Source organism: Rhea pennata, chromosome 5 (assembly GCF_028389875.1).
Source record: "Rhea pennata isolate bPtePen1 chromosome 5, bPtePen1.pri, whole genome shotgun sequence".
NCBI classification, from domain to species: Eukaryota; Metazoa; Chordata; class Aves; order Rheiformes; family Rheidae; genus Rhea; species Rhea pennata.
The window spans coordinates 57,060,673-57,086,609 of record NC_084667.1 but is presented as its reverse complement, the minus strand read 5'-3'; the positions used below and the strand labels follow the sequence as shown (position 1 = coordinate 57,086,609).

General features: G+C 42.9%; 1 protein-coding gene across 11 annotated transcripts in view; it reads right to left on the bottom strand.

Moving 5' to 3' along the window:
• EVL (Enah/Vasp-like) overlaps positions 1-25,937 on the bottom strand; it is a 144,971-nt gene that overhangs the window by 3,065 nt on the left and 115,969 nt on the right. For 3 of the 11 annotated variants that reach the window (XM_062576497.1, XM_062576495.1, XM_062576496.1), the window contains exons 4-12: positions 18,192-18,255; positions 13,304-13,365; positions 11,155-12,030; positions 8,983-9,212; positions 8,206-8,327; positions 5,111-5,171; positions 3,010-3,076; positions 1,589-1,655; positions 1,423-1,485 (exon numbers count right to left, since the gene is read on the bottom strand). In XM_062576497.1, the coding sequence (XP_062432481.1) occupies positions 1,423-1,485; positions 1,589-1,655; positions 3,010-3,076; positions 5,111-5,171; positions 8,206-8,327; positions 8,983-9,212; positions 11,155-12,030; positions 13,304-13,365; positions 18,192-18,255 (1,612 nt within the window). The remainder of the gene's footprint in view (positions 1-1,422; positions 1,486-1,588; positions 1,656-3,009; positions 3,077-5,110; positions 5,172-8,205; positions 8,328-8,982; positions 9,213-11,154; positions 12,031-13,303; positions 13,366-18,191; positions 18,256-25,937) is intronic. The other 8 variants (XM_062576500.1, XM_062576499.1, XM_062576506.1 and 5 more) reach the window with 6 other exon arrangements.

The window sequence follows — 25,937 nt, the reverse complement described above, 5'->3', positions numbered from 1 at the left end:
TTTTACTGGGAAAATCTTTTGTGTTTCCTAAATTTTCACAGTAAAGTTGGAAGTAAAAACAGATACAGATGCTATCAAATTGAGCTGGAATATAAACAGGCCACAGCTGAGAGCTTTCAAACCCTGCTCCTCACCCCCCTCAAAATTATATGAGCACGCAAACATTCAGTGCTATTCTACATGTGAAACCATGAATGGAGATTTCCACTGAAATCATCCCAAAATGAATGGCATTGTAGATGATAGCTTGTGAAAACTTGATTGCTGCTTTAAATAGCCCATGTTTCATTCCCATTTGCAAGGATAAATAATGTTCGTTTCTGTGCCTATTGGAAACTGTCATGTTTCCTAGAATCATGGTGTCACATTGGTTTTAAGAGAGCTGGAAAGACTACATTTTGCTCTAACACCCATGCGTCCCTTTGAATGCTAGGGCAGGGAATATGCTAGCAGCATAAGTCTGTGCAGGTATCTGCCATTGGCAACTTTCTCTCTGCAAACTATTAGCATTGTAGTACAAGTAACTGTTAAATAAAGAACATTTCCCTGCACTAAATGCTAAACATGTAAGTCTGTAGTTTACCTGCTTCTCCAGCTTATCCTTCCATCTCAGTGCTCAGTAATGCAGGAACACAGGGTGGGCCTGGATTAGAAACTCTCTTTTTAGCTGTTCAATATCAAACTTTAATCTATGGGTAAGAATGGGGTGATACTGCAGTTTGGCTGTTTTGACTGACAGAACTGGTGAACTCCAGCTTTAGGCTTCTCTGTTTTTCTCTGCTCTTAGCAGCTGCCAGCTTTTGCCCCCAGTATTTCTGAATGCCCTATCTGGTGGCTGGGCCTTTTTACTATTTGGTGTTGCTAATTGTGGGATCCTCTAAACCCTTCTGTTGCACTAGACTTCCTTTCCCATGCACCCACTGCAGCTGCATGGAGGAGTAACTTCTCTTTGCCAAGTTGCAGACCTTTCAGATCATTTCTGCCTCTGCTTTCAGCTTTCTCCAGAGGTTGGAGAACCATTTGTCTCCTATTTGCAGGGTCATCCCCACTGCTGTGGTTTTGGAGCAACAAAAAGATGTTCCAAAAACGCGTCTTCCATGTGGCACAGCACCCTACCAAGCTCGTGCCTCTGATTCAAGACCGCATACGCTTTAAGCACTTGCTTAAGTTTGATTAACTTCTGTGATGCGTGTGCCTTCCTGAACAGGGGGCTGTTTCCACAGCAGAAGCCTTTGATACAACACCACATTTTGCTTGCACATCATTTCAGCTGTACTCAGGCCAGCTTTGTGCAGCGACAGACAAAGCAGATGATTGTTAAGAATGAGCAAAGACGTGACAAAGACGAACATCTGTGCCGTATAATGTGACTTCTCAAAGGACAAGCCAAGATGGTTAAGAAGCCAGGCTGTTAGCCAGTACCTAGAAGACACGTGGGATTGTGTGGGGCTCTTAGCTTCACAGCTCTTCACCACTGATGGGTTTCTACAGCAATGGAATGAAAGGAGACGTGAGTTGTGCACATGCCATGGGGACAGCAGGGCTACCCAGGCTGCCAGCCAGCCACCGCACTATCTGCACGGCTCACCTCGAAAGTAGTGAAGATACAGGCTTTTCAACAGAATTGCTCCTTTCCCATGGCTTCTTTCCAGAGTCTGGAAAACAAAACAAAACAAAACAAAAAAGAAAACTAATCATTTACTCTTTTTTCTTAACAGGAAAACTCCTGAAACCAATTGTCTTAGACAGCTGCTTTTATTCAGTGAGGATGAGTGACTTCAGATCCAGGAAAGCAGGAGTGCTGAATGAGCACGGTTGCCTGCTTCACAGAGAAATCATTGGCAAAAATCTGCTTGGTGATTCCTTTGACTAGGGACAGAATAGCTAAGTGATACTAAAAGGACATGAAACTGGAAAAGGAGGAGGAAGAGCACAGATCACTTGTATTAAGAAAATGCAGACTAATTGCTGCAAGGCTTATTTTACTCAGTATAATATTTATTAATTTATATTTTAGGAAGTTTTTTGTTTCCTGTCTGCATAGTTGGCAGAAAAAGTGTGTGTATCTGAGAAATGACAGGTGTGACTCCTGCTATGCAAATCTCCAGGGAATTTATCTAGCATTGTTTTCATTTCTAACTTACAGATAATTCTCAAAAGCTGCACTACCTCTTGCTATTGGAAATGGGCACTCTCATCCTAATCCTTCCTCATGAAAACTGTTCAAAATTAACTATACTGTTCCAGAGACTTGAACAACACACAGCTTGTGCACAAGCACAAAGGTCCCCTCCTCTGTGAGGTCCTAAAAGGTTCTTTAAAAGAATCATGGACATTCCTAGGAAATCTCTAGATCTTGTTCCTCATTTCTATGCACCATTCTCCTGGCTTCTTCCCCTTCCCTTGCAAAGCAAGCAAATCATGGCTTGGCTGGAACGGTTAAATGCTCATTCCCTTGGGATGATTTCTTTTCTCCCATATGATTTATCATGTATGAAATCCAAGGCTGATGCATGAATGAATCTGACTGTCTCACAGTTTATCTACAGAGATACAATGATTTAAAATCAGCTTAGGAAAAATATATTTTAGGTTCTGCCTTAATTTCATCTTCTCTCCTAACTCTCAAGATAAGGCCTACTGCAACAAGCTACTAGCTTAAGGAAGGATTATAGTTTAGGATGAAAACCTTAGCTGTATAAACCAGGACAGCTACATTACCAAAGTGAAAGAATGGAGGTATTTGCTCCTATAGGAATCAGATGCAGAGAAGATCCAGATCCTCAATTATATATCTGGACCTATATAACTAGATTTTTTTAGCTGTTTTGCAATTCTCTTGGCTAATAAAAATTATAAAGACACCATTTCATGCTGGACGTAGGTTTTGAAGCACTAGTTATCTGGAAATTTTCTGTTAGTTACCACTATTGCACTCCAAACAAGGATGCTGAACCCAGCCGACCAGCTTAAGACGACAACTGAAATGGTAGGAATTTGATTTAATACCTGAAGAATTCTGCTGTTGCTGGGTGGGACCTCGTGTAATGGGTGAAGGAGAGGTGCTAGCATCATCCTAGGAAGAGAAAAACAAGATGTTTCTTGATTTTGGAGATGAAGCACAGAGTCCTCCTCTACTTTGCAGACCAGCCAGAGCACAGGTGGGACGGAAACAAGTTTCCTCCTAGCATACCTGACAGGTGCTGCTGCCATGGTATGGGCTCAAGCATATCCAAACTTTAACCTGTCTCTCCCTTTAACATTAGGAAGTACCTCTTTCTATTTTTCATGGTCTCTTTTCCAGTAATAGCCAAATCACTTTCACCTCTGTACACAAACCCAGGCCAAATTTCCCCTGACAAATGCTGACTGCTGTTTTCTAAATACAAACCATCCATTTCCCAAATTTAGAAGCTCTCTGTAATACAGAAATTCAGCCACCTGAAGAACCACTAGGTCAGATCCCAGCCTTTTAGCCTAGAACAGCCACTGGCTTCAGTGAAAGTAGTCACTAACAGAATACAGGGTAACTTAATCTATCAACACTCTTATTAACTGGAAGATTAAATAGTACACCACAGATCTGGACTCTGCTGTCTGGGTTTTATGTAAGTGTGACATAGCACTGAACATTGATTCATATTTTTGACGTGTCAGTATTATTTAACAGCCTTCAAAGCACATTCAGGCGAAGCATTAATTGTGTATGGTAAAATGAACCTGCACAGAGTTTGACAGAAGATACCCCCACCACACAGTGTGCTCCGCTGCACAAAATAAACAGGTGCTCTCTAAAAACATCTTTCTGGGCAGTTTGGTGCTACTAAGTTTGGGGATGCAAACTAAGCAGAGCTTCAAGGCGAGAATAAATGGCTGAAATGCATCAGAGGCTGAGTACCTTGAAGCTAAATAGCACCTTTCATCCCTGAGTGAATGGTTCAAAATCAGCTTTGGGGCAAGATTAATAGTTGCACAACAGATTCAAGGATTCAACAGGCAAATTCCAGGCTTGAAGCATCCCTCCAGGAACTCCCTCAAATAGCTGCTTTCCTCCTTAAACAGTACAAAGGTTTATTCCTGCTCCTGCTACAGATCTCTCCAAATAGTGGGCAGCCAGCATTTTCTGAACGGCTTTCCTCTAACCCGCAGTTATCTTGTCTTTGGTGGGAATATCTCTGTACAGTGATATGCTAGATACAGGATGCTTCAGCCCGTTGCTGCCATGGCCGCAAGCCTCCCCGACGGGTACAGGCCAGCCACATGAATGCAGTACGATCAGCAGCCCAGGCAAGCACGACAGGAAGGGACACAGCTCCGAGCATGGCCTCTCTTGACATGGGAAAGATCTCCCACGCTGTACAAACTCAGCCAGTAAAAAAAGTTCTTTAATTTGCAGGCTGAACTTGAAATTGCAGCATCTTTAACAAGCATCAAGTTCACCTTAAAACCTGCATCAAATCCAAACTCTCGCTCAGTTGCTTTTGCGGACAACACACAGACAGAACGGTTAAAACAGAAATGCATCAAAGTTCCCCTCCATTTGTCCAACTTTCATCTTGGTTTACAGTGAGTGTTATGAGCATGCACGTAACTTTCGAATGGCCTAGTGGTTAATCTACTGTTCCCCTTCCCCCCTTGAAGACACATTTGAATGCAGGCTGGGCTCCAAAGCGAGCTGATTCTTGCTTTGCATGGAGCATGGTAACCCAGAGTTACCCCATATGACTGATGATCTCGCTCAGCCCAGCTGAGGCCACAAGTTTAAAGTACAAAACATGGACCTGATCTCAGATGACTTGCCATAAGGGTTCATGACATCTTCTTGAGGGGCAAAAGCCTACAGTACCCTAAAATATTCAGAGCAGACCATGAAAAAGCACCTAGTGACCTGGTTTGGACAATATCTCGCCTATGAGTAAGAACGCAATTCTCGTTTCTAGACTGCTCTTACTAGAGCAGCTACATTTAACTTCTGATTCCATGTATAAATATATTAATAAATCAGTAGTCATTCCTTGACACATATATGAATGATTATACGCCTTTAACGTACAAGGCAGAATATCAATGTATCTGCAAGAGCACAACAGCAAGGAATTGCTTTACTTACATTTTGGCTTTCCTCTTCCTTTTTGTCACCTGGCTTGTCTGACTGCGATGCTGCTTTCCTCCTTTGCAAAGGAATATGAAATAGGACACAGTCAACCCTCTAGAAAACATTTCCTGCAGCAGGCACCAGTCTCCACTCAAGAAGGCTGATTCATACTTTGGTAGGAGTCATTATTTACTCAGTTCATCTTAGGGAATTTGATAAAGATTGAATATGTTTGGTTGCGTAGGATTTGGATGGTGATAGGGAATCCAAAACTTAGCATTATGAATCAGAGAGAGAGGCAATATTTTGAGGCAGTGTTTAACAGGATGCAGGGTGTACTGCATAAAGAAGTTGTCAAAGCAGAGGGGGGAAGTGCAGTTGGGTATGAAAATGGGTACGAAAGCGAAAACTTCTTTCTAGGGCTCAGGAACATTAGTTGCTTCTGGAAGAAACAAAAACACCTCCAGGCTGCTCAGGCAGATATTTTAGTGAAGGGCCAAACTGCCTTCTCAGGCACGTGCAATATCATTTTTGCAGTTGTACTGTATCCCCTTACTAGTCGTACTGCATCACACTCCTATAACCAAGAAGCTCAGCAATAAGCTGGAACTCTTCTGTCCCTCTGCTTTTTTTTGGAGGGTATTAACTCTGCTGTCTTAAGAAAAAATAAACAAATTCTTTGTTTTCAAGCACTACTTAGAGTCTAAATACCACTCAAGAAACGTGCCATGTACTGATCCTCTGGGTATCTGATTCCCCCCCACACACACCAAGGCTATCAGGGAACTGCACCTCTCCTCTCCATGTGGATTTGATTGTGATTATCTAATCTATCTGCAAACATTATCTTTTGTAGAATTTTTTTATTAACACCAGTATGACAGATTTTTCATTTAGTCTTCATTCCGAAGTGCGAAAGTTCTATCCATAGAAAAAACAACAACAAAAAAAATCCCTAATGGCTTTTAGAAAGATTTCTGAATTTATAAAACCTCCACAAATTTGTCAAAGGGCTTTTTTCTGTATATCATTGGCAAGAGAAAGTGATTTGTCAACCACTGGATTGACAATTTGGAGGATCTGATGTAAATTCAACAAAAAACAGAGTAAAATACATGCATATTTTTATAGTACATGTTGCCTTCTGGGAATTATTTATAAACATTCAACTGCATTAATAATTTTATTGTACCAGATAAAGAATAGCTTTTATCTTTAGTTGATACTTCTGGGGAACAAAGGTTATAATAGTTACAAGCCTAAGCCAGGAAAACATTTGCCAAGGTGAGAGATCAACGTTAGATTATGTCTTGCAAAAAACTTAACTGGGCTAGAAATGACAGTGGTTTGTGAGATAGTTGCAATTCAGTTTTGAAACAAACGGCCACTCTCACGGGGGCCAATGTTTGTAGAGTGCAATATTTTTTATCACCCGAGTTCTCAGAGTCGTTTTTCTCTGTTACTTGCCCAGCATTAGACACATCCCCTTTTCCTGAGCATGCGCTTTGCTGCTCCAAAAAGGGACCCTGAGATTCTATGCTCACCGCACAGTGGTTTTTGTATTGAACACGCTCAGTTTAAAAACACCATTTTTTTCCCTCGACTGTCAGCTCTGTAAAAGTAACCTGAAACACAGTGTCAAAGGTTTTGCAGCCAAGATAAGTCCTCTCAGTATTAGTTTAACACTATATGTCCAGATTGCGCCCTTAACTGGCACTTGTGTATTTTCAATAACTTCCATGGTTTTGTGAAGCAGATCTTAGTGGACAATTCTGCTGATGACACACACCCAGGGAAGGGATTTGCAGTCCACTTGTTTTCTCAGTAATGGCTGCACAGCACCCACTGGAGTACAGGTGTTTTTGTTAAAATATTGAAGCAATTTGACCCTGACCAACTGAAGAATCTGGCTCTCACTACCCAAAGCTTTGCTTGTGTACATTTTAGAACCACAGACAATGACATGGACATTCGCAGGGATTTCTGTATCCGAGCATACAAAATGTCCATTTAGCTTGCATGTTCAAATAGAGCTAGTTACCTCAAAATCTAGTCACCAAACCTGACTTTGCTTACAGAAATCTGCTAGTTCAGTCTTGACACGTAGCAGCACAAAATAGTTCAGAGGTTGAACAAATAAATAGCTACTTTAATTAAAAGCTATTAAAATTACTTTAGGAAGAGAAAAAATTATACATTTGACACTTTACACTGCTGGTAACTGCTTTTGCAGCTCTGTGTGTCTACTTAATGCTTTCTGAAGGATTAAATCCATGATCCATGTTCAGATTTCCTTCTGAAGTGACCAGGACATGGAAGAAAGTTGGAATCAGATGCACTGAAGAGGAAATTGTTTTTTATCCTGGACAATATTATTTAAGAACTTTATCTCTGCACACTACACAACTGTAACTACATTTCATCATCTTACTCATCCTTTTCTTTCACTACTCGTGTAAAAAAAATCTTAAGAGCTAAAATCAAAACATGTAACACCAGGAACTTTTGAGTTACAATCTGATACAACATTACTGATGGAAGCGGGGGGGGGGGGGGGAAAGAAAACAGAAATAATTGAAACGGAGTGCCTTTAAACATCTGATAGCTTGATAAATCACAGCTCGTCTTGATGGAGAATAACTTGGCCAAACTACCTCAAGCTCACTAAGAATCAATAGTAATTTGCCTGCCAAGATGCTGCCCTGCTATTGCACTGCTGTATACATTTTTGAGCACAAAATCCTGAAAGTGCTGCAAAAAAAATTATTTGTCTAAATTCCTTTCATATTTTATTCTTATAGAAAATAGTAACTTTGAAATAGATGTGGTTAATTAGTAAAATCCTATAGGATACATTTATCACTGCCATGGAAGGTTACTACTCTGCAGGATTTGCAGCAGCACCTAAACTCTGCAAAGTATCACTGCTGCACAACTTAAGCTTTATGGTATTAAACACCTGGGGACTCTGGCAACTAACACACATACAAGACCTGTTGAATTGCAAAGAGGCACCAAAGTGACCTGTTGCTAACTGAAAAAGACAGTGTCTTGTTCGACCATGTGCTGCCAATCTCATGTAAGTGCTTACTTGAAGTAAAAATACAAACCTTTTTGCCAGTAATTTATTCATTTCTTCCATGAGTCCCCCTCCGCCTCCTCCGCTACTTGTTCGATTGGCATCACTCTTGGAGACCCCACTGGGACTGGACCCTCCTGAACCATCTTCTGGCTTAAGACAGAAATCAACATTGCAAGTCATAAAAAGAATTTAACTTCAAACCACGGCCTTAATGATTATTTTTTATAATTACTATGAGCAGTGATCACAGCACAGACCAAAACCAGAGGTAGGATGTGTTCTGCACAGGAAAGGAGATCCATACACACCATATAAACCTGGGAGCAGTCTGGATGAGGCAAATATATGGGCAGATGATGAAAAAAACCAGACTGCTCCTTGTTCATGGTCATGTTTATGTTAGGCAACCTTTCCCTAAGTGGCCAGCTACACGAGGCCTCAACAGTCTAAACCAGTTTTTGTAAGTGCACTGCAGTTTAATCCACTTACGATGAGTGTAAAACACTAGCAGGTAATACAATGGTGGACTTTGCAGAAATAATGAAATCCTAGTAACAGAAGAACTTGCAGCCATTGGCTAATTAATATTCTCTGAAGAGCAGAAATTATACAAAATATTTCCTGCTCAGTTACTTACGAGTTTTGGTATTACAAACTGACTTTTAACGGTTCATCTAATGGTCAGCTGCAGCACACTGGATTCTGAATACACGTTGCCTTTATTTGCAGACCTTTACACCAAGCAGAGCCAAGCCTTCTGCAGCAGGGAAAAGCCTATCTAGGAATCCCAGCACCATGTCCTTACCCGCTGAACTCTCCTTAGTTTGGCACCAGCCAGAGCGGCTGCTAGCCCTGACACTGACCCATCTTCAGTGCCAGCTGCTTGGCCGGCGCTGGCCGGCAGCGGGGGTGGTGGAGGGGGCGCAGCTCCCGTGGGTGGTGGAGGTACGGGGGGTGGCGGTGGAGGTGGGGGCCCCCCGGACGAAGCTGGGATCGCAGCAGCAGCACTAGGATGACCTGGTGGAAGCGCTGGGCCTGAAACACAGAGAACACGAATCACACGTGAGCATCAGTCTCATGGGCAACGTCCTGTTCCCTTTTCCAGGGCCATGAAGTGACTGTGCAACCACTGCCCAATGCAAGGAGGTGCCAAGCATTCAGAGGGACGAGGAATGGTGAATGCATCCACGGTGAATCAGCTACAGTTGGGTCCTTATGACACCCTGCAACTAATAAACACACTGTCTCCCCTTTTCTCTCACAGATCAGGCTATCGTTTTATTCTGTGCCAAAATCAAGAGGTGACAGATGCCTCTGCTAGAGCTTCCCACTTGCAGATGTGTAGAAGTTGCATCAGCAACCTTCGAGGACATCGTTAACATCAGCTTTTCATCAGAATCGTGGGCTACATCTACACATCTGCCTTTCTGTTCAATGGAGTGTGTGTGGCCTCGGCCAGTCTCCAAAAACGACGAAGTGAGAGTCAAGCTCCAGCCACACCACGGTTCAGCAAAGCTGCTCGAAGTGGCAGCCTCTTTGAGGAGCTGATCAAAAGTGGTTAATTTTGTGGCAGCATTTTTCCTATTTATAATGGGTCAGTTGAACGAATATACCACCACAAGGGAATTTCCCTAGGTTATGTTCTCTCAGGATAGGCTTCTCTTGATATATATCCACAGGTTCAATTGTTCAGTAAGCATTATTTTGAGAAAGAGGGAGGATTTGACTGAGGAACATTTGGAAATGATATTGAACATTAGCAGTCTGATTTTCTTCTTATGAAGGGTTTCTTATATTACTGCCTTATTTCTGTGGTTACTTCTACCATCATTTCACACTCCCAATTCCATTCTTGAAATGAACTGCGGCTGCTATTAGAAATACTTTAAACATCTCAAATCCTACTTGGTTCACAAAAATAATAGCTAGTAATTCATTGGGTGTATAGTCAGTTATAATCACAGAACTACACCCACCTAATTAGAGGCCAGCCTGAGGCAAAAATTGAACTGAGTCAAAATAATGGACTGATGTAGATTTAAACTAACTTTATTGAACTGAATGGATTTCAAGGACTTGTATCAGCCTAAAGACTGAATGTACAGTGGTGGTAATAATACTTTTAGCAGAAACTGGAAGGAAATGTCTCTGTTTTCTACCTTTTCAGGCATATAATTTAAGTATTATATTGAGTTATAAATAGGAACAGATCCAACCCACAAAATGTGATCTGAATTGCAAAGAGGCATTATTCAAAATTGTTCTAACTCAGAAGGCTTTAGATGAGCACTAGAAATCAAAACCATATGCAAAGTAAAGCCCCATGTTCTTGATCTACCTACATTGAAAAAGATTTGCTGGAATAGTTACAGTGGCAAGCCCTCAGGTATAAATGCACAGTTTATACCAGAGAGAGTGTTCCTAGAATGAAATAAATTACATAAGCACAGAAGAGTCTACATAACTATAACAATATTTATGTTGTGTCTTTTGCTAGTAAGAAAAATATCACTTAAAAAAGAATAAAAAACATAATCTGAACCAGTATTGCTACACAGACAACAATTCTACTGTAGACCTGGCCTCCAACTTCAGAAGAGCCCATCAGCTAAGTTTGAACCAGCTGAGTACAGGTTTTGCACCAAGCTCAATGCCAAATGCAATTTGACTCTGGTGAATGATATAAATGTCCTCCTGGGCTATTATGTTAAGACTATGTGTTGCAACAAGTCAGCTACAGAGTCCTGGCCTTGAAACTTTTGCTTTTTCTCTTGCTTTTAGCTCTGAAGGTCTTGGGACCAGCCCTGAGTGCATACTGTAGTGCTGCACCTTGGTTTCAGATATCAAGGACAGCAGGATTTGTCTTGGATCTCTCAGGCCTTTTTCTAGCAATCATGGGCAGTGCAAATGGGGCTTTTAAGATCATTCAAAGCTAATGCTTTTTACAGGTTGCAACTCAGTCAAAATAAGTACTTACTCAAGTGGGAAATGGTTGATGAAGTCATGTAAGGAGGGGTCCTCTTGGACATGGTCACCTCCGATACAGCAGCATACAGGGGAGGTAATGGAAAAGAGTGTGACATGGGTTGATTCAAGTGCTGTGGAGGATGACAGGGTGGGTGGGAGGACTGGTAGGAAGCCTGGCTAAAGCAGCCAGGAGGGCTGGCTATCTGGGGCAGCTGGGAGGTGGGCATAGATTCTGGGTGCCAGAAGGATCCATCCACACTTTGCACTTGGGTCCTAGAAGAGCCTAAAGGAATTTGTCTTGTTAGTGCTGCTTCCAGATGGCAATTTAGAGGTATGTTTGCTGAGGCTTCCTGGCTAGTTTTACCTGTGGATCCTCTGAGCCTGTCGTGCAGGACAGGAATCACAGGCAGGACGACTGGAATATGTGGCTGCAGGGCAAAGCCCTTCTGGGCAGGCGGTGAATTTGGGATGGGAGAAGAAGAAGACTGAGGAGAGTATGGAAGAGAAGAGCGTCTGAGAGGCTGGCAAGAGATGAAGGGAAAGTGGGAAGGAGGGGTTGGTGGTGGAGACAGCGAGATTTGCTTGATGCTTTGTGTTACAGTCCTGTGGTTCAGCCAGGCTGGAGAGGAAGAACTTGGGGATGGTGACAGCTCAGAGGCTGAATGTCTGTGCAGAAGCTGCGGGGGCTCTTTAGTTATCCTGGAGGATCTGAAAGAGGTTTTACTATGGGGCTGAGGGGTAGTAGATGCTGAAGAGACAACTTTGGCAAGGGGTGGTGGTGGAGGGGCAGCACCAGCCGAGGCAGGAGCACTGCAGTTACTGTAGTCATGAGGAGGAGACTGGCGGTGAGAGGGGGGAGAACACACGCTTATCTGACGGGTGGAAACTAAAAGAACAGAAAAGAAAAATGAAAAGAATAAAACGGATATGCAGCAAGGAATGAAAACAAGGCAAAGTGGCATGGAAAAAAAAAAAAAGAACTGCAAAGTAAATGCAAACAGAAGCTCAAAGAAAGCAAAGAGAATATGGTGCAGAAAACCACTGGTTCCAGTGGTTTCCAACAAACTCCAGAAACAGAGTGCTGTGCAAAGCTGTGATCCTTGCAGCAAAGGCCGGCTTTAACACTTCTTTTGGGCCTATGTGTAGCTGAGTCAGAATTATGAATGCTACCGCTGGGCTCAGGGACAGCAGCAAGCGGCATTTTGAGGACAGCGGCACCGCTCTCGCTGCAGGCACTGCAGCAGCACCTCGGTTTCACCGACGCAGAATTGCACACAATAATGTCGGCCCAAAAAGAGGGCAGCAACATCTGTTGCTGGCTAGAGTTCGGGTGTAACTCTGAGCTGCTTTCAAGTCAAAAACAACCGAAAAGTTACAACAGCTGAGGAAAAATTTTCATGTGTGTACCCAAACCCCCTAACACCCAAAACAAAGCTCAAACCAAAACCATCGTGGCTTGCTTTCTGCCTTCTTTCACACAGGCAAAGCCATTCTTTGTGGCTATAAACTATTCCTGTCACCTCTTCTCTCAGCTTCGTGCAACTTAATATGCTATACAAGATTTTCGTAAGCTCATTAAATATATATATATATTTTTCCATTACGCTCATACAAGACTCCTCACTTCATTACTGCAAAATCCTCACTGACAAAAATCTAGGGCTATACTTCCTTCTGTGCTGTGTTTGGGTTGGTGCTGCGGAAAGATGGAGAGCCCCTGACCTAGCACAACCAGCACGTCCACCACTTCATACTGACACCCCCTTGCACTGCAGAGTCAATCTGCCAGGTGCTATGCTACATGTTCTCCTTTGGGGTGCGGGAGAGGTCTGGCCATGCCCTCTTTGTACACCAAAATACTTCCTCTGCCATTCAAATTTTGCTAGATGCAAAATCTGCCCAGCTCCACTTGTGTGCCCAGGTCCTAAGTCTCTGTGAAACAACACATTGCCCAAATACACTGAAATCTCTTGCTGAAAATGCTTTAAAATTGCATCACAACTATAACCATTTTCAGTAGTGTAGTTCTTCCAGAACACCAAAAAAAAAAAAAAAAAAAAAAAAAAAAAGAGAGAGAGAAAAGAAAACTCAACTACAGCTAGCAGAGGCAGGCAGGGAAAGGAATATATCTGCTTTGCTTCTATGTATTTGATACGTGCCTGTGGTAGAGGTTCTTCTTTCCAGAGATTCCTGGCGCTGTTGCTGCTGCTCCATCACTTGTCTAAAACAACAATGAAAAAAACCTCAATAATTATGTATTCTTTATAATTTTTAGCAAAAGCTTTATACATTGAGAAGCTCTCAAGTCATAAGTTTTGGGTGGTGTGAGTCAGTCCCTTACAGAAATGCCATTCCTGAAAGACAGGCCAGGAGACATGAAATCATAGCAAGGTCCTGCACCTGCAGGATACAGCAAATGCTTGTTTTAGCAGTTGGTTAATCCACATAAGATAATTCCTTAGCACGTACTTCCTCATAGCACATACTGCAGTATCTCAGGTCCCAGGAGAGGGCAAAAATCAAGCATGTAGTTAACTGCAAGGACTTCCTGTGAAAATAAGCGATGTCTTGCATAAAATGGCATATAACTGATTTAGTTTAACCGGCCCTTACAGATCTGCAACCTGAACGACCTGTAGTTAAAAGTCTGAGCCGTGTTTAGCTGCCGACTGTACAAAACCTGTTTAGCACAGCTGCACAACAAAGCCCTTTGCTGACCCAGCAAAGTTTTGCAGGTGAGCAAAGTATTGGTTAGCCTGGCTGAAACCCTGCTCATGTAATACCGCAAGACAGCTGTATCTGTGCAAGGGCAGCAGGGCCATGAGGACCAGGACTCCCGTGTTTCCTTGATAAATGCTGATCACAAAGCTACTCTGCTGCTTTTTCGCATCCTTCCCATCCTGGGTTCCTAGTGCCACAGTTAACCAGACTGGCTTCATGGAAGAAACATGCTCTGCCAGGCACTGAACCACCATGGGAAAAGCATCTTCTCAGGCTCCACTTTCCCAACATGTGCAGTTCCTAATATCTCTCACCAGAGGTCTTCTCTCTCCTGCTGTAACACTTCAGCAGAAAGAGCTTTCCCTGTTACCCAAGTGATAAACTCTCCCTGACACTTTAGTTAAAAAGATTGATAGCCAAAATCTAGAGTATTTGCCAGAGTTTTTGCCACACACATGGATATGTGCTACAGATTTCAAGAGTACTGGAGCACTTGGTAATAATGTCTATTCTAATGTTCTTCTCTGATTTCTAAGCCAAGTTTGCAACATGTATGTTTGGGCTAGCTTTAACTGACTGCACAACCACTTCTTTTTTCTGCAAGAAGCTTATTTCATTTTCTGAACACTAAGGCCAGCATGACTACAGGTAACACTTCTATTTGGACTCATTAGGTAATGCAACATTTTAGAAAGGTCTCCCTGTTGCATTTTTGTTTACTTGTACTTTTAAATGAATCTGCAAGCTTAAATATTTTTATCCTGTTTATTTATAAATAAAAGGTTTTGCCAGAAAGAAAAGTCTAGAAAAATAAATCCTATGTTATGTAGCAAAAAAAGAATGTCTTAGTTTGCAAAACAAATTTCCTACATTTCAATCTTAATTCAATAGAATGGACAGGAAAATCAATTATTACAATTATTCACTATGAAGAGATCAATTCTAAACTGATTTTATGTTCAAGACATGCAATCTTCAGAATACCAGCAATTTCTGGAAAACCATTATAGATAGCTGAGAAAATTACTACATGTGCAAAGGGGAAACAGTTTTGAAGAACAGACTTAGCTGGCCGAAACTGTGATACACGGATTACACTGTCTGCATTAGAACAATGACAATTTAAACTTAATGGAAATCTTTCCTCTGGCTCTTATTTGCCAGTTACATGCACCTATATGCATATATAACACCTATATGCACTTAGACAACAGCATCAGTCACACTGCTAAAATTTCAGTTGTAAACACAATGCATTAAGAATTTCCTAAACATACTGTCCTCTACAAAAGCTTTGCCCTTATTAACATGATTTGAAGATGAAGAACATATATTTTTTTCTCGTTAAACCTGGGGAATGTTCTAGTTTTATTTGGAGAACAGACTTGGAAAACTCTGCCCTGACAGACCTGGAAAGAAAGATCTGTAAGTTGTCTTCTAGTCAACAGAGCTATTGCGGAGCAGATAGATGCATGGAGCTGCTCCTCAGAAGCCAGGGTCAACCACGGTCACTTGAAGTCTTTTGGGTTCATGCTCGTCCTGCCTGCCTCTGGGCAGATGTAGTTTATATGTGCCAAGCACAGCCTCTCACATACGCTAAAAGGAGAAGTCCTTACACTCTTAGGAAGTCAAATTTATTACAGTGGAACTAAATAAAGACCAAGATTTGCACAAGACTGCTTAAAGAGAATACAAGGAGTAAAGTATGAGAGGGGACAAATTACAGCCTTCTACTTCAAATACATAATGTTTATACATTTGTATAAAGATCTTTAGAAAAGCCTTTTAAACAGACAGATTTGGAGGTTAGTTATCAGAACTTGGTTTCCCTGCCTGTTTATAAGATATTCAAAAAAGCTAAGCCTAAAATTAGGTCTGCTATATACTTAAAGAGTGCATTAGTATAATTAAGGCTGAAAATCCCCTAGTGCAGATGCAACACTATCTAAGTACAGCTACTGGCATAGCTTATTCCAGTCCAGTGGAGTGATATAAGCTTTCCCAGAACCACGTGCCTTACAGCAGTGGAATAATACCTACCCATAGGTAGGGCTTTTACTATCCCTAAAACAAAAAGAATAAATTAAATCATTCTTTTTTCCACCTTTTCACAGTTAGACTGGTCATACTTCAAATGCAAGGAGCAGGTGTGGTTTGAGTTTCAGATGGTCTGAACGTTCAGTACTTTCCACTGGTTAAACTCAGAGTTGGACCAGGTCTTTCAGTCAGACTGCAGGGACAGACTGCATAGAATCATAGAATTGGTAAGGTTGGAAGAGATCTCTGGAGATCGTCTAGTCCAACCCTCAAACAAGTGGCCCATACGGGGATCGAACCCACAGCCTTGGCATTATTAGCACCATGCTCTAACCAACATCCCTTATGCCTCTATGTGGCATATAGGTGCATAACAGGATCTCTTCTCTGACCTTTATGATCCAAAAGTAAATCTTACAAATTTTCAGTGAAGTATTCTTACCCTCTGGCCCACATATAAATCCCCATTAAAAATCCCAGGCCATTATTCATAAAGCCCCCCCCCCAAAAAAAAAAAAAAAAAGGATCTCTTCTCTGACCTTTATGATCCAAAAGTAAATCTTACAAATTTTCAGTGAAGTATTCTTACCCTCTGGCCCACATATAAATCCCCATTAAAAATCCCAGGCCATTATTCATAAAGCCCCCCCCCAAAAAAAAAAAAAAAAAAAAAGGTCTCCCTACACCCCTACACTTTCCTTACACTTTTTGGAGAGGGAAAGAGAGAATCTTACAGAGGGTGATTTGTAACGGAAGCATAAGTACGTATCACAGCCTACATAAGGGCCATGTCTTAACTGGCCTATATGTGGTTTTATACAAGGACCGGTCAGAATGGTAGCTATGGAGTATCAGTCCAAATGATGTGCTGCATCACTTCACCTCTACTCCTCTGACAGTGTGTGATGTTAAGCTATGCTGCTCGAAGAGCCAATGCAGTCCCTGGATCCCTACAAGGAGGGATCTTGCCTGCTTAAAGGCTGAACCTACAAAGGCAGATCCCTCTGAGACCTGAGAGCTGTATCAACAAGGCAGATCAGCTTCCAATATTTTTGGTGCTGAATTGGACCATCATGGAAAGTTCCATTAAAATCCTTACAAAGCTCTTTTCTTATCTGATCCAAACATCAGGTCAAGCCCTCTGGAGGGCTGACTATGCTCTTGCTGATCCACCCCTGCTTATCAAAGCATATGTAGCTGCCTCATTTAAACAATCCCATGGCACTAAACCACAGCAGACCCTGCTGATTCCTGTGCTCCAATATATTCCTGAGGAAGTGAGACACTAATGCTTTGCTACATGTTTTATGGTAGAATATTCTGTAGTGTCTCTTGTATAGCAGGAGAAACATACTTGCAGCGAGCAGGGAGATAGGAAACAAGAGTCCTTTTTTTGTGCACTGGCCTACACCTCAACGAGAAAGCACAGGCATGGCTAGGCTGCATTAGCCTTGAAACAGCTGAGGCAGTGTAGACAGATTGGTCAGACTAGAAGACCTGGTCCAGAACATGACAGATAGATCTTATGCTTGGCAAAGAAAAGCAAAGATTTCCTCCTGCAATAGGAATTTCTACTGCTGCTACAAGAATTTCTACAGCTGTTACAGGAACTTTGGCTGCATCAGCAAAGCTGAAATGAGAAGATGGGCATCACAGTTTGATTACAGTCATAGGCATACAGTGAAGGCTTGTCACAACTTCTTCCTACCTTCTCTTTGATGTCAAGAAGACCATCCATATAGGTTAGAGAAAAGGCTGTGTATAATAGTGGCACTAAGCCTAGACATACATGTAAAGGTAAAGGGTATGACAGGATGCTTACCTGAACTCCCAGCTTCTTAAATTAGCAGTTTTCATCTATTCTCCTACTTTAGAGCACAATATTCATAAAAGGAACTGCACACAATATAGGCTGAAGCTATACACAAGTTACTATCAGGACTGCATATAGCCCATAGAATGCTTCCTGGGCAACATGACTGTCAACTGCTGGCAAGTGATACAGAACAGGATAAAGTTAGGTTTCCTTAACATGCTTGAGAAACACACTTTACAAATTGCTTTTAAACAGGTTTTGTCCTTATCTCTGTACATCAGCATGGCTCATGCTTGCCTTTGAGCAAAGAGTTTACCTAAGGCTGCAGCTCACTTCACCTTTTGAAAAGTCATTACAGAATCAGCACAAAACAGATAAGATTAAAAAGAACAGCGCTTATTAGCAAGCAAGGATGGCATGTACACCCAAGTTACAAACTAGAAACCTAATTCTAATACATTAACCCCTCTTGCCTTCTCTGTGCTTCCATCTCGTCTGGCGAGGGACCATTCTGAACCTGGCGCTGGGCTGCTGGACCTACAGAAAAAAAAAACAGAATGCAATTAGGAAAGCAAATGTAACATCAGCATTGCTGAGTCTTCCCAGAAACGCTGCCACTCACATTAATTGTTTCTCTATCTTACTATGAGAAAAAAAAAGAAATATTATTGTTCTCTCTTTATTCTTTTCAATTTATTATTTCCTATTAGCCAAAATATTGCATCAGATAAAGTTTTAGTCCCATTGGGAGAATCCAATGGCTAAATACGTGAGCAGATTTGTCCAGTAAACTCACAGACACTGTAGTGCCTGTAGACTATCTAACTGTCCCTTGGCAAGGGTGCAGGCCTGGACCATCCCAAAGGGTGTCCCGTGGGATGAGGGGCCACCACATTGGGATGCAGCTCTAGCCTTGGCAGCATTTGGACTGGACCTGCCCAGATTATTCTGTTCTTGCAAAGAGGAGATGTGCTTCCTCACTCACCCCCTCCATGGTTTTCCAGAGCCGCCTCAGTGGCCCATGGTTGGATCAAGCCCACTAGCCTTTGCCATCCTCCAGCAAAGGCTGGATCCTACTATAGCTTAATTTCCTGTGGATTTACATATGGTATTACACTGTGGAAAATCTGTGGGCATCTCAGGGCTGCAGAGTGCTGGAGGGCAGGAATGGAGCTGTACGAGCGTGAGAACTGCTCTGTGGACCAAGACAGAGACCGGGAAAAGAGCACTAAACTGATTCAAGAGCATCCCAGCTGCACCTCACTCATACTCTCTCATACTCTTTTACAGCATGTGCTATTTTATTAGTGGCACATGAAGTGGTCAGGCAAATGCAGGTACAAACACCGCAGCAGTAAGCTTTCAAGAGCGCACGCTAGCTAGTGCTACTTGCTCTGATGCTGAACTGACATAAGCTTCTTGAAGGAAGATGCAAAGAGATGCAAGATAAAATGTGTCTTTTATAAACTTTGCTGTTCCTTTTACTGCCCTACCAGTCCTCTACTTCTGCAGGATCCACACCAAGCTGAGCTTTCATTGACATTCACCAATAAAAACTTACTCATGTCACCATTTGAGTCACGTTTCCTTTCTTGACTCTGATACTTAATCTGAGACTGTTCTTGGCCATCCTTATCAAATACAGTAGGAGTTATGTGCCATTTTCTGATGGAATTAATTACTGTGAATCTCACATTTTGTGGAAAAACAACTATTCCATTAATTTTGGGAGAGAGGGGTTTGATTGGGATTAAACTGATAAAAGTTCTATTAAATGCACCAGGAATTTTCCTGGTCAATAGTCCTGTAAAATAGATCAGTTACATACAGAAAATAATTATTTTTTACATTTTCAAATGTAAAGTCTCATCCTTTTAAAAGTTATCCATCAAGAGCAACTCAAAACTAAACACATAATGCAAATACAACACTCACAGATTGGCAAGGATATTTTGCTCAATTTTCCTTACGTGTCTCTGCCAGACAGAATTTCATCTGAAAATGAATTAGAAAGTATGACTGTGTGAAAATAGGAAAGCTTGCAGAAATGAATTGCAGCCAACATTTCCAGAAGTATTAACTGATCCTTTCTGTTGTGCTCATTTTTTTAATATCTTTAAGGATGAACATTTGCAGAAAGGGAACACTCAGCGCTTTCTGAAAAAGGTAGACCCTTCCATGTATTTCATCAGAGTATCCAAAAAACGGAGGCAATGACAATCACTGAGTCAAAAGCTTTGACTGTCTGAAATTTCAGTACAAAGAACTCTCCATAAAGTAAAAGAATTTACTTATATTTTCTGTTAAGTATGTACATGTCTGCAGGATTAGGATCACACTGAAACAAAATGCATTGCTTTTGGCTGCAAAATACGATTTTAAAAAATTTCCTGTGGTTCAGAAAGTATCTAATACATGCATAAGGCAGGCTACAAGTCAATTCAGACAAGACTACTTGAAATTTTTTCCCTCACTGCACTGAGGTAACTTGAATTCAGTCCGTTATTCTGAGATGATCTCTATGCATTAATAATCCCTATTTTTTTCACATTAAGAATCTTATTCAACTGTTTTAGTTGGCAGTATTTTGTTGTTCTTATTATTTGTTCATAGTGTGAAATGTCCTTAAAGTGAAGTACATAAAGCTCCTAATTATGTTTTGAAATTGAAAAATTCTCCATAGCTTCTATAGAAATGCCTTCCTCCTTTGACACACAAAAGCAAGAGAAATAAGATTAGAAAGAAAGAAAATTCTTCGGACCCGATTAAGTAAATACTCCATATTCAAAACCTCTTTGCAGAAGTAGTGACAAATTTACATTTTTTTGTACAGTAATTTAAAAAGCCAGACAATCTTTCAGATGCACAAGGTTCATTACTGCATGGCTCCCCAAATTCCTTAATTCTCTTGGAGGTCTTGAGCCGTGTGACAATTGGCGCTTTGTGGGCAATGACTAATTCCTCTCTTCTACGCGTTTAGACTTCTTATGTAAACTACCACACTGCAGCAAAATGTACACAAAAATTCAGACAGAAAACCAAGAAGTACCATGTTTTGTTAGCCAAGGTTTTGCCTGTGGCTTGGTCAACTTAGAGTCTAATCCAAGGGTTCAGAGAGCCTGGCCTGTTTATTGCATGAAGCACAAATCCTGCTATATTTTTTTCCCATCCCCGGTTTGGGGTTCTTTGCAAATTCAGGCCACAGTCATCTGATAAAAAAATCTGCAAATGACTTTAGGCTCTGTAATTGTGGAGATTCATGTTTGTCTTGTCCCTGAGCTTCCTTTTAGCATGCTCAGCCAAAGCTCAGATGGATATCAAATGCAGGGACTACTTTTAAGCTTGATTTCATATCTGTATGTTCTGTAATGCTCATACTGCAGGCACCTGCTTGACTGAGGGTTTTCTAAATTAAACTGGAGTTTTCTAGGTTTAACTTCTCTCCACATTTTTAGATATTTCTCAGACACGAACAGTAAGTGCTCTTGGTAACGGCATTCTCATTTAAAAATGCTTCTCAAGTTGCACTGTGACCTGTCTCCTAACATGACAGCTTTTGGGAACAGACACACACAGAACAGTGCTACTGCGTACAATAACCAGGAGAGACATCTTTACTACTGACCAGCTTGCAGCTTCATGGCTGCTGCCATCTACATTTTTAGCAACTAATCAAGGCAGGAGATTAAGGTGAACATCTGTGTTTCCTCACTTTGTTGCTCTGCAATAATTAATTGCATTTTATATAAGCACTTTTGGCTCAAGGCATATTTTGGGAGCGCACAGAGGTTTTTCATGGTTGCTTTTTCTTACTGGATAAGGCTGGGAGGTGCCCAGATCTGGAAAACCTGCTACGCTCCTGGTACGTCCCTGTGGTGGTTGCTCCCGCCCTCGCTAGCCGCAGTCCTTCGCGAGGCTGAGAAGGCGGCAGCTCCGCGGCCGGCACAGGCGCAAGCGGAGCGCGGCCGCCACGCGCTCGCCGCCCCAGCGCCCGCTCCGCCGGGCCTTCTCCACCGCACCCTGCGGCTGCGTGGAGACCTCCTCGCTCGGGCTCGCAGCCACCCTGCGAGCCAGACCCCAGCTGTCACCGCGGGGAAAACTCACGCTCCTGCCTCGCCTTGGCAGGAACAAGGAGGAACAACGTCACCGTTTGCCTCCTGCTGGGGCAGTCCCCAGAGACACGCTGCTTCCTCCTCTTCTCCTTACGTTACAAGCGTTACTGGCTGCCTGCACCCACGGAAACGGCAAAGCGAGGCCCACTTCTGCGCAACTCAACACAGAAACAGAAATGCTAACCTAGGCCTCGCATAGATGCTTTATTAATTTTACACACCGGAGACAGAGCTGCTCCCAAGCGGGGTGTCTGCAACGCTGATAACCTCCACGGAGCTCACAGAGCAGTGATGAACGCGGTGGGTTAGGGCAAGGCCTCACGGTCTGAGCTGAACGGGAAACACGCCTGGGCTTGAACTTCACGGACCGAAAACTCCTGCTCTGCCTATGAACAGGATACTGCCATTTTTTGTGTGTGGGGGGGGAAAAGCACCCGACAGTCTGGGAGGAAAAGTTTAGGAGGAATGCTCTGTGTCTCCTCGCAGCACAGGGCTGTAATTTTAGCTCGGGTGCCGGAGCTGGGCAAGGGTTGGTGCCGCGGCGGCGCGGGGCCCGCTCCCGCCGGCGGTGAGCGGCAAGCGAGGGCAGCCGGGCGGCGCGCCGGCTCATTAGCCGCGACGATTAGCCCCGGACAAGGCACCGAGCTGGTTAGCCTAGATAACGCCCTTCGATAACGCGGCGCCTCCGGGCTGCTCGCGGGTTGAATGACACGGGGCGCCGCCGGGAGCCCCGTTCCCAGCTCCCGGGAGGCGCCCGGCCGCGGCGGCCCCCCGCGCCGCTCGGGTTTCGGCGCCGCGCCGGCAGCGGAGCCCCCCCGGAGCCCCGCAGCAGGCCCGGGCGGCCGCCGCGCGGCCCCTGCCTCCTCCCCCCCAGCATTAACCCGGGATCCTTTCGGCGGGTGTCGTCCGCAGGCTGGGTGCCTCACGGCGTCCACGTCCGAACACGCTAACTACCTCCGGCCAGACCCTGTACGCGTCTACTGAACTCTTCTGCCATGAACGCCACAGCCTCAGTTAAGCTGCTCCAGCCCTGTGAGGCAGAAGTTAAATGACCTGATTATGCCTAGACCACGTCCGCACAAGTAAAAATTGTTTGCATCAGATTACCTACAGGTGAGATTTACTACTGACACAGTCAAGCCCACGCAAAAGACCATCTGCGACACCTTACATTAACACAGACCAAATTAATCTTGCTTTTGTATTAAAGGAAAGTTTTCACTGCAAGACTGCAGTGAAATGACCAATCTCCAACTTTGTGCCACAAACTGCCCCTCTTCTACATCCCTCCCTTGTCCCTTGGCTGCTGAGACTGCAGCAAGTCTGTGGCCATGGGAGGTGAAAGGTTCTCCCCAAACCACCGCCAGCAACGTTTTACACAGCCTCAGTTTACCTTAAACTGCACGGGACGAGGGGCAGTGTGTTTTCCAGTCACCACCTCCCAGCTGCACTGTAGCAACTTCCAACCTGGAGGCTCCTGAAAGCAGCATTTAGATTACAACTGCCTGACTTGTCATACTCTTAATACTACTTTATGCTAACACGAAGCTACTTAAACCAAACTAGGAATGAGAACACAGGGGGCCTACACAAAGTCTGATCATTTTTTAAAAAAACTGATTTAACATTTACTGGCGAAACTTTCTGATACAGATATGGTTTAAGGACACTGGAAAAACATGAGAGTTAAATAGAGTGCCCTACCCCAAACATTAATTCCCACCTCCTGCAAATACAAATGTAGTTGCCTCGCTAATGGATGTGTGCACTGCTTTAAAAAAATAAAATAAAGACTGATCAATAGAGTTTCAAGGCCCCTACATTTCTACACATTTGTGCATGCTCAGCAAGCATAACGGGCATGAGATTCAGAGAACAGTTACCAGGTAAAAGGCCACAAAAAGATCCAGCATCACAAGATGATTAGAAAAAAATCATTTTCAATGTCCTTGAAGACTGCCAGTGAATACACCAGTGTATAACCAGTGGGCCTTGGACTCAACCACTAAAGCTGTTAATTCAGCTATTTCACATAAATTGCGATAGATTATTATTTGATCCTGCTGGTCTATCAGTCACGGCACCGGCATAGCATTTCATGATTTTTCTTGTTAGTGGCTTGGTTTATAGATGATGAAGAAAAACATTGTTTTGTTTTGCTTTGCTGTGAGCGCAGCAAAGACGCTCCGGTGCTAAAGCAGCTCCTGTAGCAAGCGGGCGCACCCCAACTCAGCCCACCGTGAGAAGCACCTGTGCCTCTGTTAGACCGTAGCGAGCGTGCACACACAGGGCTACGGGAATAGCTCTTTCTTTCTTCTTCTTTTTTTTTTTTTTTTTTTTTTTGTAAACACACACAGGGACGATGAGGGGATGAGATGCCAGCAGTCAGTGTGGGGACCGAAAATGCCATCCACAAAGTTTAGAACTGTAAGACCAGCTCATAAAAGGTACGAAATTAAAACCACATTTAAACAAGCTCACAGATGCTTGAATCCTTCTTGATTTTCCTTCTTTTTTTTTTTGATCTTTTTTTAGAACGTGTGTCAAGCCTATTATCCTGCACATCCAGCTTTGAGAGTTTTCCATACCCCTTTCAGCAGCCCACAATGCCTCAAGGCATTAGTGGAATTTTAAGAAAAACACCAAATAACACCAGACTCTGGTTAAAATCAAGAACATGAACAACATCGAACAGCTGTCACCTCGCTGCCGCTGCATGGAGGACTGGCTAAGCCACGAGCCCAGCCAGCAGATGCTCCAAAGCAGCTGAAGGGGTATTGATATACCCCTTTACCTAAACATATAGCTTATGTTACAAAGATATTTTTCTGAATTTGATGTTAATGGGGACATAAATTGTTTTCTTCCAGTAAAAATGTACCAAACCCTGTCAGAGCCGAGAAGGGCAGCAGGCACATAGCAGCCTGGCATGGTTAAGAAAAGAAGAATCTGCAGAAAGGGCATCACTGAACACACAAAGTGCCTTCCCACCAGCTTCAAGAGGCAACGTCTCAAGCCCCAAGCATCTGTCTCGTAAAATATAAACCTAACATCTTCCTTCAGCCAAGTGCAGCTATGTGCGCGTTTGCTCATAAGCACACACATACACACTTTTACATGCACTTCATATTTACAATTCCTTGCATCAATTTAAAGGCAGGAATTCAATCCCTTTTGTGGGACAAATTAAATCTCTGATAATCTCTGAAGCCACAGGAAGAAAGAATCCAGCTACAAGCATGTACAGGAGTTCACTCATCTGGTATTTACACACCCCACTTTTCAAACATCATCTCAAGTTTTGTTTAACAATAAGATTTATGACACATTAAATTGGAAAAATACATATACTTAGCATAGCCTAGCGAAGTGGGTATCACCCAAGGGGCCTGAAGCCAGCGGTGTCTTTTTGGCCCAATTCAGCACAGCCTTGCAAGGCAAGTCTCTCTCTTTTCCAACTGCCTCTTTCCTTTTTCACTCTCCGGTGAGACAGTAAACTCCTCAAGGCAGTTTTTTAACTTGTGCTTTCACAGTGTGAAAAACAGCAGGTTCCCAAGCTTACACCGAGGTCGCATGTACACACAGTTAATAGAAAATACCGTAACAGAAATACATGTGGCATCTAGTTAATGGAAAGGTCCAGATAAGATCCGTTTTACCAAGAGGTAAACCTCAGCAGTGCTGTACGAGCTGTAAGGCAGCTCATACAGACATCTGCTGGGACAGAGCGCTAGAAGGCAGAGGTCTTTTCTACAAAACACAGTGCAGGAAAAGGCAAGGAAATGACAATACATTTGGGGATTTATCGAAAATGTAAAAAAAAAAAAAGCAACATTCGTAATGGGTAGCATTCCTGTATAATACATGCACAAGTCCTCCCAATAAACATGAAGGAATTCAAACATAGGATCTGATCCTGTTCACACTTAACACCAAAAGCCAGCCTCTTTCATTACTGGAAGCAGAAGTCCCACTAAGTACTAAGCACATCCACAGAAAACCCCCCATCCTCCACAGCCTAACGGTGCAGCATCTCCTCATTTCCAGAAAAGCTACCAGAAGTTGAGAGGCACAAGCAGGTCTTTATGGAGCACAAAGCGGTAAATA